Source organism: Rousettus aegyptiacus, unplaced genomic scaffold (assembly GCF_014176215.1).
Source record: "Rousettus aegyptiacus isolate mRouAeg1 unplaced genomic scaffold, mRouAeg1.p scaffold_m13_p_1, whole genome shotgun sequence".
NCBI classification, from domain to species: domain Eukaryota; kingdom Metazoa; phylum Chordata; class Mammalia; order Chiroptera; family Pteropodidae; genus Rousettus; species Rousettus aegyptiacus.
In genome coordinates, this window is record NW_023416284.1 from 41,727,670 (window position 1) to 41,751,065 (window position 23,396).

Here is a 23,396-nt window from a genome sequence, read left to right on the forward strand (position 1 = left end):
ACATAGTAGTTTCGTATACAGTAACTTGCTCTCTTTTAGCTCCACCAACATCCAAACTGCACATCCTAATTTTTCATACCAAATGTGCAATTCAGATCTCTTTGTGATTCTGTACTTGTAATACACATCGGGACTTTTCCCTCACAACGTTTTATTTAAAATCTTTTATTTTATATTGAGAATGTAGATATAAATTTTTCCTATATAAATGTTTACTGAAAAATACTTTATTTAGAGATGTATATTCTATGAAGCTTAAGTATTAAAAATCAAAAAGTGTTCTGTCAGGAAAACCTTACCTGGGGAGGTATACCTATATATGTTTTTTCCTCCTTAAACAACAACAAATGCTTTATTGATATTTTTTAACATCTACAAAGTAAATGGATAACATAATAAAATTCTTTTTTGTAGTCATCATATAGTTCAACAGTTACCAAAAGCCTGCCATTTATGTATCATCTATACTTCCATACACCCATCCCTACCCAATTAACATTTTTATAGTCTTGTGTGGCAATACTTACATAAATGGAATGCACAGATCTTATCTGTACAATTTTAACAACTGCATACGCTTATGTGATTCTACCATCTATCATGTTTGTCTCCCCAGACACTCTTCTCATGTCCTTTCCCACTGGAACCTCACACCCCCATCTTTTTTACCTTTGATTAATTTTTTTCTTTTCTGAACTTCATGTAAATGGGATCATACAGTTTGTACTCTTTTGTGTACAGTTTCCTTCTCAGCATGTCTGTTGCATGTATGTTGTTCCATGTATTAGTAGTTTGTTCCTTTTTGTTGCTGGGGAGTATTCCACTGTGTCACTCTAACACAATTTGTTTATCAGTTTACCTGTGGGTGGACGTTTGGGTTTTGTTCCAGAGTTATGACTATAATGAATAAACCTGCTATGAACATTTGTATGACAGGCCTTTTTGAGGACAAATATTTTCTTTTCTCTTAAGTATTTTCTTTTCTCTTAAATATTAATGGTAAATTACTGGGAAACAGGATATTTGTGTGTTTAACTTAAAAAGAATCTGCAACCCTTTTTTCCAAGTGATTGGGCCATTAAACATTCCCACCAGCAGTGTATGAGCAGTCTGGTTGTTCCACAGCTGCTCTGGTTCCTCATTGTGATTTTAACTTACATTTTCCTGATGATTGATGACGTTGAGCATGTTTCTTGTGTTAAGCAGCCATTCAGATATATCCTCTTGTGGAGTGTCCATTCAAGTCTTCTCCTCATTTTTAATTAGGTTGTTTGTCTTTTTATAATTGAATTAAATGTAAGAGTTCTTTATATATTCAGGATACTAGTTCTTTATCAGATATATGATTTATGGCTGGTCTTTTCCTCCTCCTCCTCCTCCTCCCCTTCCTCCTCCTCCTCTTCCTCTTCCTCCTCCTCCTCCTCCTCCTCCTCCTCCTCCTCCTCCTCATCCTCCTCCTCCTTATTATTCTTCTTCTTCTCTCTCTCTCTCTCTCTCTCTCTCTCTCTCTCTCTCTCTCTCTCTCTCTTTCTCATCTCAAAGGAAGGCATTTATTGTTAGAATATTAAATAAGATCTTAGCTGTAGGTTCTTTATAGGTGTCCTTTATCAAACTGAGGAACTTCCCTTCCATTTCTAATTTGATAAGTGGGTTTTTAAATCACAATTTAGCATTATATTCTGTCAATGCTTTTTCTGCACCTATTTAGGTTATCTATATATGTTAAAATGAAATTTATATATAATAAAAAGAACATGTACTTACTACTTCTTACCATAATATTCAAAGTCTTCCAAAAGATATCTTTAACCTACCATTCCAGTTTCTGTCACTATTCTTACCATGCTGTGATCCAGTTACACTGAGTTACTTAAATAAGTCCTCTATAAGGACATGCATTTCCCTCATTCCATGTTTTTGCTCATGTATTTTAGTCAGTATACCTCCAGAGACATTTTTTAAGACCTAACACAACTTTTAGATAAATTTATGACATTATTTTTGTTATTTTTCTAAATAAAATACTTATTTAGCTCTGATATCTCAGTATAGAGTTTTTAAAAATATTTAACATTAAATAATCAACTTGAAATCCAAAAGTAGAGATGACAATAGAAAAACAAATATTAGTTTTTATTTGTTGAAAATGTACTTTTTTTTTTTAATGAGAGATGGCTTCTAATACCAGATAAATGTTTTATTGTTTATTAAATTTATCGGGGTGACCAGATATATTTTTAACTATTTTCCTCAGATAGATTCCTTAATCTCTCTGGTATTCTCTTAACTGTAAAGTGAAAAGAGGACTCAATATTTTTAAAAACCTTTCAACTTAATATTCTGTAGTTGTGGAATCTAAATTTTTGCTTCTCAAGCTTCAGCATATGATTTAGCCTAAGGTGTTTCTGATCTGTTTTGGGGAGCATAAAAGCTGTAAATCCTTTCTCAAAAATTTTACCAAATAAATCTCTTTCACTGTATAAGTTGCTCTCAACCAAGGTTGTATATCAGTATCATAGGACAGCTTTACCTAAATAACAGCCTTTCACCCCAGCCCACTAGATGAGAATTTGAAGGTGGAGCCTAGATGTGCTTTTTTGAAAGTTACCTAGTTTGATATATCTTATGAATCTAGTCAGGAATCTAGATGTAAATATTTGCCGTTGTCCTAGAAGGACATTGACAAAGTACCAAGTACCTCTGCAGCCTTATTGTAGAAAATATAACCATTTGTTATTTAATTCAGATTACACCCCAATTGCATGAAATAAAATGGTATGCCCAGTGATGGAACTAGAAATTTTGACAACCAATACAAGTAGCAATGAATGTGCTCCTGAATCCACAAAAGGGAAAGGAAAGATCTTTATGTAGTCTATAGTGCTTCCTGCCCTTTAACTTGAGTCTTTCTCCATCCATCTCTTCTAAATGCCAGGAGATTGGGATTGACCTAGACTTAGGAGCTGTGGCTGGAAAAATGAGGTCAAGAGAATAGGATGATTTCACACCTGAAGTCTCAACATTTTGCACAATATTTAAATATTATAATTTAAAATTATTTTGGCTTTCTAAATCATGTTGCCCATTCTTATTGATGTTTCTGGCTATGATTCAAAAATATTAGGTTAACAAATAGGCTTTAATTCTAATTGATTCCCTAACGTACTGAGATGTCATAAGGTAGTGCTTCTTACTGCTATTTTTCTCTTTTTTAACAGAGATTACACTTTTTTTTTACGTTTTTAAAGCAACGTGTAATCATAAAAAATTCTAATTGCACAGGTATAAGTAATAATCTTCCCTCTTTTACCTTTGTAATACTGCTCCAGAAGTAACCACTGTCAACTTACCATTTTTCCCATTTCTTGCATACATAGTCATATACATCTGTGAAAATATAGATTTTATAGTTAATGTACACAAAATCATATTGTACATACCTTTTTTACTGAATGGTATATCATTTTCTGTGTCAGTTCAAGTAGTATTAGAAAATAGTGGTATATATGTCTTTGTGCAATTGTTTGAAGCATAATTTATATCAAATCATCTTTCCGCCCCACTATCAGTATGTAAGAAAGGTTATTTCCCCCAAATCTAGCAAACACTGAATATTACCAGACCTTAACCAACCTGACAGGTGTAGTTTTTTTCATTGTCTCTTCACACATTTGTCATACATATATACATACGAACAGACTGAGGAAATAGTACTATACTCTGTTGGGGCACAGTTTTTAAAGTTAACACTTGAATTGGATCTTTCTCTGCCTTCACCACTGTACAGAGTTTGGAACTGGGTGCTGAAGAGTTATTTAAAGAGGGAGGAAGCGTCTACAGCCATGCCACCCTGAACATGCCCGATCTCATCTGTTCTTGGAAGCTAACCAGGGTTGGGCCTGGTTAGTACTTGGATGGGAGACCACAAAGGCGCAAAAAAATAATTAATTGATTGATTGATTAAAGAGATGGAGGGAGGGAGAAGGTGGGACGGAGAGAGGAAGGAAGGAAAGAAGGAAGAAGGGAGGAAGATATTTGGGGACGGAATATGGGTGGTTAGGATACGTATTAAATGAAGTAGCAGGAGTCCCATGGCATCAAGTTGAACATCTGCGTCACCCATTGCACAGGCCCCATACTTACTGGAAAGAAGCTTCGGGATAGGGAAACTTGAGTTTGAATTCTGACTCTGCCACAACCTTACCTAGAACTGAGTTTGTAAGTCTCAGTATTCTCAATACAGAAGTACAGGAGCACCTGCTGAGCAGTGTGACAGTGCTAGACTCTGTATGAGACATACTTTTAAAGTTATCAAATATATATGACATACTCCTGCCACTGTAGGACTAATTCACTGACAAGATTAATGTTTAAAAAAAAGAGAGAGAGAGAGAGAGAGAGAGAGAGAGATAAACTGGGTTAGAAGGAGAGGAGTTAGGGACTTTGATAGAGTCCTTTAATGATGGATTGGGTTTGTGGCTATGTCTGTAGAAGCTGCAAGGAAACCATTTTGAAGGCAAAGAAAAAACTTCCAGTAACAGAGGGAACTGGAGAAGAGCTCTAATTAGATTGTTCCTACGAAAGCAGCAAATACTAAGCTGTGCATTACTAGTTTAGGGACTGTCTTAACTCTTAGTGTGCTGATGTTCTTGGAAAAAGGACATCAGGTCACCCGTGTTCTAATTACTTATGTGACTAACAATACTGTAAATAGAATTAAGCTGTAATGCCTCAGCCTCCTAGGAAAACATGATTCCCCTGCAATATTAATGAGCTGCTGAAAGGTAGATTATACTTCTGCCTCCAGTTACTTGTTCCTTCCTATGCCCTGCAGGTAAAAGGAAATTATCTATAGGCACCTACTTTATTTTGTCAATGAACCAACCTATAGCAGCTGGATCAATTTCCACAGAAACACTAAAAGAGCAACACATGAACATATTTCTCTGCTTACTTCCTTGAAGTCAATATTTTTTTAAAATTGTCAGCATTAAGGATGCAAAAGAATATCTTACTATTTTCTTAGTATATCGAATTTAGAAAGATGTGAGCTACATTTTACTATCACTTTGCCTTTAGAAGGTATTTCAATTTAATTAGTTTTGTTTGAGAGAAAATAAATCTTTCACACTTAAACCTTTTAAATGAATGTATGTTCCTTTGGGAACATTGTACTGCACAGAAGACAGATTAAATCGAAGTTGCCAGAGACCTCCCTTTAGCACTGCATCCATTAAACTTATTCCTTACAACTTGTTCCTTTGCCCAAAGAATTAAGATTTTGGCACTTGATGTATATTATTTTGTCTTTTTTGAGAAAAAATTTAATGTGGTAATTTATTCAGAAGTACTTTTTTGTTCTAGTGAAATTGTGTTTTTATGTGAGTTTTAGTCATCTTCCTTGTTTGGTACCTTGGCCTTGGCATCCCTTTATTCCCTTCAGTTCTCCCAGTGGTTTGGAAAATGAAGATCATTCTTCATGGGGACTGTTGCCCAAGATGTTTGGAAAAGGAAAATATTCAAGTACACAAGGTATTCTTTGAACAAGACCTGTCTAGCTCGATTCTCTGTTAGTCTGCTTTCCTGCCCAAAAGCTGTACTGAAGTACCAATGATTTCTAGAAAGAGACCTACACATAATACCTACATCTCTTTTCATATGCTTTTCCCTAGTCCTGGTCCCCTTTCTGCTGCTCACTTCTCCCTGTTCCTGCTAAGTTTCTGTCAACTTCTCAAGACCAACCCACCCATCTCCAAGAAGAGACAGTCACTTTTTGCTTTATGCCGACATCCATCATATAGCAGTGCAATGACTTGTTCCCAAGACTGTGTCATTTATTAGAATACCAGTTACTTGAGGTCAGGGACCATATCTGACTGAATGAATTTCTACAAAGTGATTTTATCAAAGAATCTTATATCTAAAACATACATGGCGATAAAGGGTTGTCTTATTTCTGTTAATTGGATTTAAAATTCCATAAGATTAAAAATGTATTACTTATCCTATGGCTTTTTCTCCCCACACCAGATAAATACCTGTAGGAATATTTTCTGATCATTATCAGGAAAGGCTTTTGGACTCAAATTGATCTGTCTGTAAACACAGGCTCTAAATATGGTTCAGTTCCTTAAACTTCCTAAGCCTCAATTTCTCCATCTGTCTAATGAGGTAATAATACATTCCTCTACTGATTTGTGTGCAATATAAGTGAAATGATGTATTTAAGTTGAGTGTATGCGCATGTGTAGTATGTAGGCATTTATTAAATGGTATCATTACAAAGTAGTTATAAAATATCAATATAGAAAAAAAAATGGAAGTCATCTTAAATCCCATCAGAGATACCATCATTGTTGACATTTAGTAGAGATACTCAGCCAGCTTTCTTTAGACTCAGAGAAAAACTTTTACATAAATGAAAATAATGAGATAAATAGATTATATGATATTTTGTTACTTTTTTCACTCAATAATGTTATCTTTTTTATGGCAGTGGATCTCCTTTTAATGGCACAGTTTTCCATTTATCAAAGGCAAATATAATAAATCTTCTGTCAAATGTATAGTTTTTCCTTTTTCTATTACAAGTATAGTCATGATAGACACCCAGGTTTTTCATCTTTTTAGGTTAAATTTTTAGAAGTCAAATTGTTAGATTAAAACTTAACCTATAAAAAGATTCATCAAGTTATAAACACTTATGATTTGTTCATTTTTTTCTGCGTGTTTTACTCAATAAGGACATTATAGAAAAAGTTCACCTATAGACTCTAATGTCTTGAAATGTGCATTTTAAAATATATTTGAAAGTGACTTAGAGAGAGGGACTTTCAGATTTCAAGCAATTCCAGTTACTTGATATCCAACTCAGTTCTTCAATAATAATTATCACGGTTCATAATAAATCCTTCTACTTTCATAAAAGCATGGGAGGACGGAGTTTTGTTGAATATATTATAACTTGATATTCAAACCTCAGGCAAATCTGTTGCTTGAACTTTTAATTTTTGTATAATTAATATTTCTAATCTGAGCTTGTTAATTAACTTTTACTTTCAATTTGGTAAATTTTTTAAATAAATTTAATTGAGCTGCTCTCTAGAATAAATTTATATTCATGTTCAGTTGAACTAAGGAAAATTAAGAGTAGTTGAATACCTATTTCTTTATGATATTTTTGAATAATTAATTTTATTGAAACAAATCTCATTAAATACCTCTAAAGGGAAAGTTTATGTAATATAACAAAAGGATTTACATCCATTTACTTTTGGCGAATCTTTGCCAGATTAACCTCAGTTCTACTTTTTCTGCAAACTACAAACTATAAAATATTGCAAGTAAGTATCTCATCTCTGGGACCTAAATATAGACAGTTTACCTCAAATCAGTGGGTTTTTTATTTATTTACTTGTTTGTTTTACTACGGTAGCAGAAACCAACCCATGAGGGGAAAATGAATCACAATGAAAACCCTTTATAATGTGATTTATAAATTTTACAAATACAGATGTTTCTCATTGGGGGCTATTGTCTTCGGTATCCAGAGCTGCTATAATTTTCTCCTGAATGACATTTTGTTGAACAAGAAATTCAGAGCTTAGGAAAAGATGAGCTAACTCACCCATAGTAAAACATTGCTGTCTTTCTGGCATCAGGGGCCACAGAGCTGAGATAGAAGTTACTGACCATGAGGATCTCAGGAGGCCTTTTTTTGTCAGTAATCAGAAGAGGAATCCAAACACAGATAAGAAAACTAGACATGTGGGTCAAGCACATATTAGAAAGCTCCTTTGGACAGAGAGCCTTTTTCCTCTGTCTGTTTCCCCCCTTTTTTTCCCCCTCTCTTTTGAATGCCATGGTAAGTTACTGAGTGTCTGAGAGGGCATAAGACAAGGAGATACAGAGAGATGTGTCACTTGGATGTATAAATTAATATTTAGAATTAGAGGGAGCACCAGGTACTGTATCCATGAAGACGTTTTAGTGGCAAAGAACAGAAATTAGTTCAAGGTAATTTAACCAAAAAAGGAATTTATTGTAATGGTGTGAGTGTCCCTCCTGGAACCCGAAGATCAAGATGTATGAGGGCCTCAGGAAGTGATGGTTTTTCCCTGCCCCTTCATCCGTGTTGCAGAATGTGGCATATCACAGAAGCTTAGAGAAGATGCAGAGAATCGTTACCTATGTCTTAGCCCCAATTTAACCCCCTCCAATAGAATGTCTTAATTGTCTCCGTCTGTAACATATGTCCCCCTTGAATGGCATGATGAGCAATTCAAACATGGATGCTCACCGTCATAAATAATATTTGTGATGGGAAGGTTTGAAGAACCATCCCTTGCAAGGAGAAGTGGTTTTGTGAAGGCAAAGATCCCCAAAGTCTCTACCAAACCTCCCTACCCCAGTCTGGCCTGGCTTTCTCATTTAATGATACAGAAATCAAGACAAAATGGCATAAAATAAACTTTCCATAATCATGGTTTGATGAACATGGGATAAAGATATAATTTATCATCCACTGGGTTACTTTTGAGAGAGAACACTATTAATAATTGAAACAACATCCATAAACTGGGCTATCCCAGGAGAATTATGATATATGGTTTCCTTGAATGAAAACGTTGCAAATCTCTATGGCCATGCCACCCTTAACAAGCCAATCCCACTTGAACTCAGAAGCTAAGTAGGGTCAAGCCTGGTTAGTACTTGGATAGGAGACCACCTAGAAAGACCAGGTGCTGTAGGTGTAAAAAATAAAAAATAAGGGATTGTAAGCTGACTAAGACCTTGCAATCTGTGAAGTCAACCAAGGGTTGCCTCGCCTAAAAATAAATAAATAAATAAATAAATAAAAAATAAAAATAAAAGTTGCAAAATCTCAGATTTTAAGATAATAAGTAGATTATTTGGGTGGAGTGGAAACTAAATCCAGGAGTAAAGATAGTTCTTCCCACTATTATGAGATAATATTAAAAATAAAGACATATTTAAATAATTCTTTTCGCATATCATTGCATCAACTTTGAAAGGAGAACTTTGAGAAAGGCACTTAGTTTCTCTACTTCTCAATTTACTGGAAGTAAATGGAAAATTATGATTTTCCAATTTGTAGATGATCTGAATATCCGTCATATCTAAAAGGATGAGAGCAGTATTTGCCCCAAAATTAAACATTTAAATTATTTTATCTCAGGTTGGAAAAAATTTAAATGATGGTCAATCCATGTATATACAATGGGGAAAAAGTATAGTAAGTGTGTATTATGCTAGTTGCGGTTTGTTTGCAGAAACAGAAAGATACAGTCTTATAGGACTCCATATTATATTTGGGACTTCAAAAAGCCTGACAGTCAACAATTAGGTATTTCTGCTATGTGTAGTGGTGAAATGCTTGATTCTGACCTCTGTCTCTCAAAACTCCAAGTACTAAGGTAGTAGGCATCCTCCTGTTTCTGCTCAGAGTTTATTTAACAGATATCTTTATAAAGATCACCTTTAGAAATCGTGATTTTTAGGTGTACCATATAGTTGATGTGACCTCTAAGTGTGCCTTAGGATTATAGGTTTTTAACCTAATGGCTAAATCTCCTTGGGCAAATTACTCAAGCTCCTGGAGTTGCAGTTTCATTATTTGGTGAAAGTACATAATATCCCAGTTGTTCTGATATTTAAATGAGATACTGTGCCTAAAGAGTTTAGCATAGTGTTTGGCACAGAGTAAGCACTCGCTGTTATTAATTAGCATTAACCCAAAAGACTTCCAGGCAATGTAGAATACTTTTTTCCCTATGCTATACTTAGAAGATGTCCTACATCTGTTGTTTAAAGAATAGTGCCCTCAGAAACAGCAGCTTCTCAGAAATAGAATAAGTGACAGTCTAAAGTTAATTATACATAAAACACATCAGATTCTTTCTAATTACTTACTGAATTTTCTCTGGAGTGTGTTTCCTTTAGTGATGAAGAAATACAAAAATTTCTCTGGTAGTTGCAAGCTGTATATACCTTTTATTTAAATAGTGATATTGTTTTGCGTTAAAGAAAATCTAAAAAAACACAAAAGAGATATTCCTCTCCTGAAACTCAGGCTGCAGATGTGTCATTTATGAGGCCAAAAAAGAGGTTTTCGTCTTGAATTTTTTAATCCAGAGATCTGCATTTTCCTTTTAGATTTAATCCAGTGAAACCAGGTTTCACTCTATCTTGAGTTTCTTGTTCTTGTTCCCAGTTTACCATTGAATAGCAGAGTTTCTCCAGAGGCCTCTGAACATTGGCAGGGAACAGCTGCCTTAGCAGTAAACACCACAGTTGTTGGCACTGGAAAAAACACAAGCAAGATGCTTTACCATTCTACTGCCAGACCCTCTCAACATTCAGAAACTGCACCATGAAAAACGTAACTGTAGATTTAGGTAAATGAAAATTAATGACCTGCTTTCTTCATTTGGGCTGTAATTTTTCTCTCTTAAAATCATAGTACCATGTATTCTATTCTATCAAAATGGAGGATCACAGCTAAAAAGCAGACCTAGCCATAAACATGAAACAGCTCAAGTTTTTTATATGCTCAAATTTTTGTGAATTAGAAAAGGAAAACATTTTTTTTTTTTTTAACCTCAATCACATTGAACGCTGGAGCCTACCTCAGAGAAAGGGTATTAACAGTTGATTAATGGAAGTGCCACTTCTATTCAGGGCTCTGTGGTTTAGTCCATCCTCGTCCAGTGTCACTGTATGCAAACTATCCATGACAAGCTGGGGAATACCAAGAGGAGGACACCGGTTCCTGCCCTCAGAGTTTAGCTCAGTGCAATAAACATTATGTGCCTGCCTGGTGCTTTCCACTGAACAGCGGTTGATTTCACCATGTTGGATGGGGTATAAGTGCAATAAGGTAACATTTTTTTAAACCGAATGCAATAAAATTCAAACTGCAAGGTTCGATAGTTCGAGATTTATGAAAGGCTTTCTGAAAGAAGAGTCCAGGTACAGTGGGGAAGACATTCGCAGATAATTACCTGAATGCCAGGCATTGAATCGAGTACTCCGCACATTATCTCATTTTTAAATTATGATCTTTATTTGTAGTTCATTGTAAATTTAAAGAGATTGAAAAATTTGGTTACTGAAAAAAAGTAATCATGCTGGACATACTATTGTTTATTTAGGTTTTGCCACAATACATTTTCGACATTTCCTATGTCACTAAGTATGGTTTTTCACATTACTCTTAATGACTATATGACTTATCGAACCATATCCCTTATAGCTGAGTTAGGTAAGAAGATGTAAATATAAAAAATAAAAAAAAAATTAAGAAAACAACCTGAAAGTATTAGGAGAAAATATAAAATCTAGAGGGTGGATCCTTTAAAAATATATATTTTATTTTTTTAGAGGAGCAAAATTGAGAGGGAGATAGAGATTTCCCACATACCCTATTTCCACCCATGCATAGCCTCCCTCATTATCAATATCACTGTCCAGAGTAATGTTTGTTGCAATTGATGAGCCTGCACTGACATGTCATTATCATCCAAGTCCATAGTTTACATCACGGTTTATTCTTGCTCTTGTACATTCTATAAATCTGGACAAATGTATAATGGCAGGTATCCACCATTGAAGATTCATACAAAGGGTGAGCACATTTTTAAATACATTGTATTAAAAAGGTAGAAACCTTCACAGAAAACATTAGTAGTTTGGAATATATAAAATATAAAAATCCTTCATCAAGCATTATTATAAATAAAATTTTAAAACATAATCTCATTATATTCTCACAATAATTTTATGAAGTAGATGCTTAGATTCCTTTTAAAGAAGAGGAAACTGAGACTCAGAGAAATGACAGTGTGGCGATCAATAGATTTCTGAGAGATTGATTATCTTGGTGAAAAACAAAAACTGATAGAATGAGAGGCATTGTGAGGAGGTAGTTTGAGTTCATTCTTGGCAGCAGCCTTTGATTTGAATCCCAGCTTTACCACTTCAAGGTGATGGAGGTGCTTCATTTTAGACAGTGAAAAATGTTTTCATTTCATCTTTTGAAGTATTCATTTCCATATACTTTCTTATTACAACTGTTATGAGAAAAATGTACCTTTTTCAGGTTGTGTCTTCAAATGCAAAATTTCATCAAGGACAAATTAGATGTTAATTACAAAAAAAAGCATATGTCCCATTTTACTATTCGTTATACAGTGTACTACACATCCCTTTAATAGTAGAAATTATCAAGGTCTCAGTTACATAGAGATAGCAACTACTATCATTAACTACTTATTAAGTAGGCAAATGAATAAAAGCCAAAACTGTGTAAGCTATTATCAATTGAGTGAAATAAAATAAAAAGTTGATTATGACTATCATATAGTTTATCAGTGGGAAAATCTGGAGTAAAAAATTTAGAATATGTTTTCATATCATGTTTAGTTGAAATTAATCAAGTTAAAAATCCTACCACATCTTGGATGAGAGCAGATTGCTTATTTTTTATGGACAGTAAAATGTTTCTGTGCAATTGATCTAAAATTTGACTTAAGATGTGGATATAATGTTTACCTCCTCTGGAATAACATAATTTATGCTTTATAATAACTTTGACACATTTACAGAATCATATTTAATGGGCTGTCCAGAGCACTGATGAATACCACAGTTCCATCTGTTTTCTACGTTTTTTGGGAATCTGGAAAAGCTGTAGGAAATGAAATATATATCATAAAGTTTTTGCATCTAGTTCAGCTACTTCTCTCTTGAAATTTAACTGCATTCAAAACTGAAATTAAGAGATTTTAATAGCTGTTTAGAATTGGTTTTTGAATCTGTGCTACAAAGAATATTAAGGTTTTTAGCATTAAAGAGCCCTACATGTAGCCACTTAAAAATGAATGGACTTTATTGTTTAATTTCAAGTATATACATATATCTTGTATACATGTGTAAATATATATATACATATAAATATGTATGTGTATATATATGTGTGTATACGTGTGTGTGTGTGTGTGTATAGTACAAAATATACATATTACATTTTGAGTGCATTTTATTTCTTCCCAAACAGATTAACAATCAGATCCTGTATGGAAGAAGTCACCAAAATGCATCTGCCATTATCAAGACTGCCCCATCAAAGGTCAAGCTTGTTTTTATCAGGTAAGACAGATCTGGTTTTCCAAAATCTAAGGTCTCTTCTGGAGATGTCACTGTTTATGTAAAACTACTTTATCTTTGGTTTGCCTAACAAAATCACTGTATTCTAAAAATACAGTTCTCTTTTGTAACTGTCACTTTAAGAAAAGTATAGATTGTTTCGATTATGGAACTTTCTTGTTTTATATGTTTCACTTGATAGTATGTAGTTGAGGCTAATATTTGTATTTCAATTTTTAAAAATTCTTTTCTTCCTGGATCTCATTATCCTCCCGTAAATATAATAGAGCTTTCTAGCTTCTCGTTCTTCTGTAACCATCATTTAGTACGTTTGCTTACTCATTTATGTCTTCATCAAAGAATAGTCAGGAAAACAGAACTCAGGAAAATTTTAGGAGCTTTCCGTTGAGAGTGCCGGTGAGAAATCCAGAGGGAAGGAAATATGAGCTCTGCTGTCTCGAGTCATGTGGTGTGTTTGGGGTTCCACATTTACCTGTACCTCGCCTTCTAGCTCACTGAGCCCTTTTGGCATAAGTGAGTCAAAAGTGGGAATCTTCATTGGTGATAGCCATCATTGCCTCATCAGCAATGGAATGAGGTTTGATTCCCTGTTATTGGACTGAAATGACAGGTAAACCTGAATTACTTTTAGGTAATATAATTAACCCTGTGTGTTAACTGTTGCTCAGTTTCTCTTCTTTCTGTGTCTCAGTTATTACGTGTAAAATAAGGATAATAAAGCACCTACCTCATTGTGTTATTTCAAAAAGTTAAAATGTTCGATACAGTGTCTAGCATAGAGTAAAAGCTAAAAGAGTGTTAACTGGTATTTTATGATGTTGATTATTATTATTATTCCCCCTTCTCTTTAGTAACCTGTCTGTAAGACTTATCCAATCCCAGGGGGCCCCTAGGATAAAGGGGGCAGTTTTATTCCCAGACACAGACATTAATGAAATCTTCCTTTTCATACGTCACTTTAGCCTTGCGGAGTATTGCTACTTTGCTCCTAAAGAAATCCTACATTGGTGACATTTTCTTCCATGCGGTAGCACTTTCTGGTCTCCTGGTTTTTCACTCTTGTGTCCAAGAGTTGAAACCTTCCTCCTTCCTGTCTTTGTGTGTTGACAACCTCCTCTGGCTTACTCACTTTGAAATCCTTTGTTGGCACCAATGTCTTTTTTGGGTTTCTTTGCTCTTCTTGTAACCAGAGGTTACAAAATTAGACTTGGATAATGAAAACATGAACAGACTTGAGGAAAGGCCCACCACTCAAGAGTTTAAGATGTCTATCAAGAGAAGTCCATATAAGCAGAGTTCAAGCCATTTAGGCTTGAAAACATTGTATAAAGTTGTGTGAGGGTTACATGAGAAGACTTACATAACTCTCAACAGTGTCTGTACATAATTGCTCAGACCGTGGTGGCGACTGTAGCAAGTGCTCTTATCAACGTTACTGTTACCTCTTCAGCATTTGTGGGGCTTTTATTACCTATACTGGGTCATCCCATTTTAAAGAGAACAAAAGAAAATTGAATGGGATCAAAATGAAATCATTTAATGCAATTAAGTAATTCAGAAATAGAACCCTCCTTCGAGAAAAAGGTTAAATGATTTGAATTTATTTAGAATACAGAAGAGAAAACTGAGTAGAATTTTAATAATAGTAATAAAGCCCCATTAATTGTTTCTGATGATTTCATTCTTGATTGTTCAGAAGGGATCAGAATCAAGGAAAGAATTTGTTCAGTAAATTAATGGTGTAAGGATGATTGAGCCTGCTGCTAAATACTTATTTATGGGAAGTGATTTTAAGCAATTTAAAAGTATTGATGTACGTTCAAAATATGTAATTTAATTATGAACATTTCTTGCACGGTCATTAAATTATAATGCCTGGTATATGGTGGACATTCAGAAAACTTTATCGAATACATTTTTTTTCAGCTCCTACTAAGCAATTCTAGATTATCTATTTTCCAAAGTCAACAATCATAGTAAATTAGTTTGACTCATTTTGTGGATATAAAAATACATATACATATATAATGCATTATTTTATAAAATTACTCATGCTTTAGTCCCTTTCCTCACTCCTTTCCCAAATAATCTAAGTTAGGAAGATTTTTTTTTAATCTTTTATAGAGAGAGAAAAGATGTAATTCTGAACAATCTGTTGTCCACTTTTAGACTGTAAAGGAAAATGAGCTTAAATTGAATTGAGAGATATGTATGCATTGTTGACAGCCTTTTGTTTGCTTCAGTCGATAACTTTGGGAACCTATATGCCAACATTTTATTAATTAATGCTTCGGTTTCTATAGGGAAGGAACTATTCATTTTAGCTAAAGTGATGGATTCTTTTCTAAAGCAAAGCTGAACTATAAAGTGATTTAAAAAAGCAATCCTGGATTCACCTTGCTAGATCTGAATCTAGTTTTAATACTCTGGCTCTGTGCACCTGGTCAGTTTTCTATAAAATGAGGACACTGTGGTTATCTTATAATTGTCTAATGTATTAATACATATAAATTGCCTGGCAAGATGGACTCAACAATGTTCATTGCTATAGTGATGAAGAAGATGATCATGATGATGATATCAGGAAAGGGTGGTAAAAGGAAGGAAGAAGGTAAAAGAAAAAAAGAAGAAGTCTTGGTGAAGGAAAGAGGAGGAAAAAGAATTATTCCTTCATGTATGCTTTATCTAATTTCAGAATCTTGAATATTTTTTAAAGCGAAGCACATTTACAGTTTAAGAATGCTTTAATTAACATGATAGTAAGCACTAGAAGAGGTAACTACAGACATTATGTAAAACCATTTCTGGTAAATGTTAGAATAAGAGATATGGGCACGTGCCTAAAACATCTCTTTTAGTTCTCTGTCAGCAGCTTCTTCTCCCTTTTTTTTTTAAATGGTAACCTAGTATTCTAATAAGGAGTAGAATACTTCTTAATTGAGGAATGTATAAAGAGAAATCAGTTAACATGAATTAATCCCCACGACAATAAAATATGTTATAATAGGTTTTTACTGAGGTGAGTAATATCAAATAGTGTCAGAATTTAAAGCACATAAGGAAATCAAAGAAGAAAATATTGTTCATCAGCTGCGCACATCACCGGTGTAGGCGTGGTTGAAGACTGGAGTCCTATTCATGTCTGGTAACCAGTGTATTTTAGGCACTGTCCAGCTATCCTCCTATCGCCTTCAATCTGATTGCCTAGTTCAATAATCATTTAGGTACATCTTTCGACTTCTGCCTATATATTATATCTCTTTCAGACTGTTGTTACAAGAACCCTAATTTTGCCTTTTTGGAACCAAATCCTGAAGCAATTAAATATCGTTGGTTATCAAGTTTCAGAAAGTTAACACTTAAGTCATTTTGGTGTGACATGTAATTATACCTTTCTTTAACCATATAGCTTGCACTGTATTATGTAATGTTACTTTAAAAACTGATTTTTATAAGTTGTATTTTTTTTACAGTTAGTGTTTCTATTTGGCAATATTTTCTTCCTTAGCTGAAATTATTGATTCTCTGTACATTTCCATTGCATAGAAAGGTTTGGCTTTTATACCTTGGGAACTCCTTTTCAAATTTATTGACAATTGAGATAAAAATGGGAACTGGCTGCATATTTGGGAGTATGATTAGCAGTAATTACAGAAAACTGTTAAAATATGCTGCAGGCAACATTTTAATTAACTTAGGCCTTTAGTATAGTGAGTGTACATTCGTATGATCAGTTCCTTGTCATCTTCTTTTTAACACTTGTATTTATTCATATACTGATTGATCTGTAATTCACAAAGGGTCTGTGAGTCATTAGTGAAAATTTGTAAGTTTTTGCTATGTATACATGACTTACATATCATTCCCCCGCCCCCATTTTTTTCCTACATCATTAGATTTTCAACAGTCGTATAATCATGTAAATTTGCTGTGAGCCACATATGGACTTTGATACACTAATTTTACTCTGGATCACCTAGAGGTATATTACAATCTGGGTTATTACTGTGTACCACACATTCGATTCTATGGGTTTTCCTATTTAACGTTATCCCCTCTACACAAGCACTCCAATTTAAGTACAGGAAGAGAGCTATATTAATACAATGAAGAAGGAATTACTATATTTGGCAGTACAGGGATCCAAGGAGATTAATGATCTTGCCTGCAGCTCTTGTCGTACCTTCCCCCACTATCGAAAATTAAATGTCATGTATAACAACTCACTCTCCATTACTTAATTACGTGTACTGTGTAAAAACTCCTGGGGCTAAAGGAAGCCAAATGAAACTGGAACCCTTGGCAAGATTTAGTGCTAGCTGTCAAGCCCTACTGAGTAAAACTGGACTCACCATGGGATCCACCTTACTGTATCGATTGAACATATGTCTTGTTTTGTAATTAAAAATATAGTGTGGCCCGTCATTCTCTGGCCACGTCCCTAAAAGATGATATTGACTTGAAATGAATGTGAATGTCATAGTCCTCTCTAGGAGAAGTACATGTGAAGAAGCAAATTGAATACCTGTTTTTAAAGTCCTTATTGTGCTCTTGACTCTTAATACCTTGTTTTGATCAATATGAGGGGGAAAGGTGGTGGGCACAATTATGAGTTTTACTTTCATCAAAATCTATTCATGCATTTATTCATCAAGTATTCACTGAGTGCCTACTTGTGCTGGTGCTGTGGAGTCAGTGACACAATCTCTGCCCTAAAGAAGGAGGCAGAGTGTAAACAACCTGATACCTCATTCAGTGATGTAAGTGCTCTGATACAGTAGGGACATATAGGAGACAAACCTAACCTAATCTTTGGAGCCTAAGGGAAGTTGTCACAGAGAAAGATGCTTAAGCTCAGACCTGAAGGATAAATAAGCAAAGTCATATAGTGTGTATAGAAATCTGTAGGTTTTCAGAATTGGATGTTATGCTCAGTTTACCTGAACATTCACTCCTAGGAGAAAAACAATCCTTCTTTAAGAAAGTACCATTGGATGAGTACAGCTCTTTATGTCATTTGTTTTAAATACTATGAGGAACCATCTTTCTGACTCTCATAAACCATTAAAGAATGCAATTCCCCCTTTAATGTACACATAAAATATCATTCATGGATGGATATAGGACAAGAAGTTTTAAGGAAAAGGCCTGTCATTAGCACTGAACTTTATTGGGAATCACAGGGAGGAAAGAAGTAGAAACACTCCTGCAATTTCAAAGCTCTTCTGTTTCTCTGTTTAATCAGACCATATGGTAGACCCATACAAGTCTCTCATATGTTCTGAAATGCTGACTTTTGCTTAGTTTCTTCAGTACTTGTTTCCTGTACTATCTGTTTTAAATAGTAATATTGATTATTTTATATTCATAAGTAGAATTTGTAAGCCTTTTAGTTAAAGAAAGAACAAGGTGAGTTGGAGTATTTTGTATTTTGCTCTTTTGTCAAAGTCTAGAATTTATACATCCAAATAAGAATCATTGTTCCCTTTGACATACTATAGTAACCTTGGGAAGTTGTACATTTTCCATAAAGTCATACATTTCTGGAATCATCTTGAAAGCCTATGGCATATTCTTTTGAATAGCCACAGTAACTGTAAATTTTCCTCTTTCGAAGGTGGTTGTAGTTAGGTAGTCTGAAATAACTAAAAATTTTACAGAGTCCTTTATGAATTAGGTGAATTCAGTGAATTAGGTAAAGTGATGCTACCAAATAACGAGCCCATCTTTCTTGTATGACTTGTAAAATGTCTTTGAAAATCCACTTTTATTTTTCCAGGAATAGAATTGGTAATTTTTTTCTTTTGCTATTCCCATTCCTTAACATAGTACCAGATGGTAGAAATTATAACTATGTTTGTTTCACTTCTCATAACACTCAGAAACACCTAAAATTATGCTGGTCACAGGGATGATATGGGCATTTCTTTTCTTTTTTGCTGGTCAATATTTATACTCCTTTCCCTGTAGAATGCCTGTTTCCTTTGGTAGACCCCTCCTCTGAAACATAAACATACACATACCACACACGCACACAATGTGTGTAGTATGGTGAAACGGTAAAAACAGTAAACCTAGATACCTATCTCTCTCTAATGGACCCAGAACTTTCTCTCATTGCTGAGGTGTGTCTAGTGGGTAGTCATGTGACCTAAGCTTGGGCAATATGATACCTTAGGTTTAGAATAGAAAGCAAGTAATGTGAGTGACTTTATATGGATGACATTTATTCATAGAGGCACAGGGCCTTGATCATAGGTTCCTGCTATGATATTATTCCACTTCCTGCTCCCTTGTCCTGTGGTGGTTTCTTAGTTCCTATCTGTTCCAAGTCTGATATATAGCCTACCTGTGTTTTGTGAGATCCCAATATCCCTCTAATACATTCTCTTTTGTTTAAGTTGGCCCAAATTCATTTCTATTGCTTGCTGGCAAAAAATCCTAATGAATAGGATGGGTGATAAAAGTGGAGCTACCTAAACAGATCATGAGCATCCTGAGTAAGATATTTGCTCTCTCTGCACATTTTCTTGTCATGTGTGGGCTTTTGGCGTTGATCCTGAGAAGTTTTCATCCTTCAGACATTTTTAGCAGGATCTCTACTATGACATGAATGATAAACCAATTCACTGGCTCTTGAAATAAGATTGCCATCATTATCTCAGGAGAATCAGGCAGGATTTACCCTGGATTTATACCTGGGAGTGGACATGGGGGCGGCGGGGGGCGGGGGGGGCGGGTGTCACTTTTTGCAGGATATGGCCTTATGGTGAAGAATGGATATCTAAACAATATATGAACTATGCCAGCCAGGATAAAGAAGGGAATGGCACAGAGTATCTGCCACCCTACCTTTTAGAAAGAATCTTTATGGGAAACTTATTAGGCCAAGTCATGCATCCCATCTAGTCCTAAGCTCCCCACATGAACCTTTCCACCAGTCTGCACAGGCAAATATTTTATGAGCCACCTTTTCCTCTGCACAACTGGCAATTATTTGGAACTTGCCTGGGGCCACCTTTGTAAGATGTGGGTGGGTCTGCATGCTTAGTACCTCCCAGCAGCCCTCATTAGTGATTGACGTCGTTTGGAATGTCAAGTAAATAGAGTCCATAATTCCACTTTCATTGGATATTTATTTCAGATTCAGCATATCCAGCTATTTTGGTGATTTCTTCCAACTGGAAATTGGAAATAATATATTCAGTCTGTTTGTATGGTTAGAAATATCTTGTGGAATCTTTTCAGAAAGGAATTTTGCTCTCATTGAGATATAATGATTTGCTTTGTCTTATATGTTATTTCTGGTTCATTTACATGAAGGTTTCCTGACTAAATGTTAAGTCATTGTCATGTTTCAATTAATGGAGAAAAAGTAGGGTTGAATTTTTTTTCTGTCCTCACATATCTCACATCACTATATTTAATACAGTCAGGAAATAATATCTAGGCCTGTTTAGTTATATTCGTATGTTCCTCATTTATTCTGCTTTTCTGCATGTGTACCTAAATGATGTGCTAGGCACTAGATTGTAGTTGTAATCATTTTAGAACAGATTGCAAAGAAATTAAATTATCTTACTCAGCAATCCAGACTGAATTCAGGCATTTTGTTGGCATAAAATAATATCCTGTGGGTTTCATGAAAGTGAACTTGCAAGTGGCAAGACCAGAGCAGTCCTGAAAACAATGATTATAAGTGATAGTCTACATAATTCAAATATATTCTAATTGCACATGTACATTTTTTGTCTTGCTTAGTTAATTTTTTTAAAACTGTGGTGAAATATGCATAGCATAAAACTACCATCTTAACCATTTTAAGTGTACAGTTCAGTGGCATTAGGTATATTCACATTGTTTATAGCCATCACCACCATCCATCTCCAGAACTCTTTACATCTTGATGCAAAATTGAAACTATATCTATTAAAAAATAACTTCCCATTCTCCCCTCCCCCCAGCTCTTGGTAACTACCATTCTACTTTCTATCTTTGAATTTAACTATACTAGGTACCTCATGAAAGTGGCGTCATATAGCATTTGTTCTTTTGTTACTAGCTTATTTCACTACCATGTTTTCAGGGTTCATCCATGTTGTAGCATGTGTCAGAATTTCCTTCCTTTATAAGGTTGAATAATATTCCATTGTATGTATGCACCACATTTGTTTATCCATTCATCTGGTGAGGAACACTTGGATTCCTTCTATCTTTTGACTATTGTGAGTAATACTGCTATGAACTTGAGTATACGAATGTTTCTTTGAGATCCTACTCTCAATTCTTTTGAATATATTCTGAGAAGTGAAATTGCCGAATCTTATGGTAATTCTGTTTTTAATTCTTTGAGAAACCATCAGACTGTTTTTCATAGTGGCTGCACCATATTCCATTATTACCAACGGTGGACAAAGGTTCCAGTTTCTTCATAATCTCACCAACACTTGTTATTTTCTGGGGGTGGGGAATTGGGGTTGCCTTTTTATTTTATTTGTTTGTTTGTTTGTTTTGGTAGCCATTCTAATGGGTGTGAAGTGATATCTTATGGTAGTTTTTATTTGTATGTCTCTGATGATTAGTGACATTGAGCATCTTTTTGTATGTGGATTGGCCATTTGTATATCTTCTTTAGAGAAATGTCTTTTTAAGTCCTTTGCCTATTTTTTAATCAGGTTGTTTATTTTGTTGTTCTTGGGTTGTAGAAATGCTTTAATATTCTGGATATTTACCCGTTATCAGTTACGTGATTTGCAAATATTTTCTCCCATTCCATAGGTTACCTTTTCACTCCATTAATTGTGTCCTTTGATACACAGAAGTTTTTCATTTTGGTGTAGATTGATTTATCTATTTTTTGTTGCTGTTGCTTATACTTTCAATGTCATACCCAAGAAATTATTGCCAAATCTAATATAATGAAGCTTTCCCCATGTGTTTTAAGAGTTTTGTAGTTTTGAGTTAGTTTTTGTATATAGCGTAAGGGAAAGATCCAACATCATTCTTTTACACGTGGATATCCAGTTTTCCAAGCACCATTTGTTGAAAAGATGAGCCTTTCCCCCATTGAATGGTCTTGACACCCTTGTTAAAAACCAGCTGATCATATATGTGAGGGTTATTTCAGGACTCTCTATTGCATTAGTCTATATATCTACCTTTATGCCAGTACCACACTGTTTGATTATTTTAGCTCTGTAATAAATTTTGAAACCAGGAATGGTGGTGAGACTTTTTCAAGTTTGTTTGGCCTATATGAGATCCCTTGATATTCTCTATGGATTGTAAGTTGGAACCCACTTTCGTTTTTAAAAGAAATAGAAATGCTTCTTGGAGGTAACTCAGTCTCTGATAAATGATAAATTTTGGCATTCTACAAACACACACACACACACACACACACACACACACACACACACACATCACCCATTATATCAGATTTCTATTTGTTTCCTCATTCAAAAAGTGTTGTCATAGGCTCATTGTGCTTTCTTAAAGGATAAGTATGTTCTCCTCATAGTACACTAATCTTTTTGACTACAATTTGTAATGTTCTTTCAGAGTTTGTATTAGAAAGAATATTCCATATTTATTCTACAAAATTAGTTAATGGTTGTTGGATTGATGTTTGAAATAACATGCTAATGAAATCTCTTATTATAATTTGAATTTTAGTTATGGTTTGAATTATGTTTACAACTGTGATGGTTAAGGAATAACATATAGGGTTTTATCAACAAATTCCTCTATATGACATGTACATGATACCAAGAATGTAGTGAAGTATTCTTAGAAGAATAAAATGAAAGTGCTGAGAAAAGTCATGTAAGTTTAGAATTTCAGAGGAGAGATTACTGTAGGAGGAGTGCTACCTTGGTAATCTTACATAGGAAATAACTGAGTCCAAACTGCATGAATGAATTTAATTTAAGCATTTATTGAGTACCTACTGTGTGTTAGATGCTGTATACGACCATAGAGTTAAGAAGCTCTCCAAGACATGCAAATAAATAACAATACATCAGGCAAAACAAACAACAAAGGAGGGGGAATTCTGTGATGTTCCGTTATTGAGATTACATTTTCAGGTTTAGTTGCTAGGAATGCTACCAAGTGGTTCACAGTTAAGAGAAGAGCAATTTGGGTGGATAGAGACACAGAGAAAACAGAACTAGGAAACCACTAGGGATACTGTTGTCATAGTCCAG

General features: G+C 34.6%; 1 protein-coding gene across 2 annotated transcripts in view; it reads left to right on the forward strand.

Moving 5' to 3' along the window:
- The window catches only part of PATJ (PATJ crumbs cell polarity complex component), a 282,880-nt gene that overhangs the window by 166,603 nt on the left and 92,881 nt on the right, over window positions 1–23,396 (forward strand). For both annotated transcript variants that reach the window (XM_036234605.1, XM_036234602.1), the window contains exon 29: window positions 13,079–13,170. In XM_036234605.1, coding sequence (XP_036090498.1) covers window positions 13,079–13,170 — 92 coding nt within the window. The remainder of the gene's footprint in view (window positions 1–13,078; window positions 13,171–23,396) is intronic.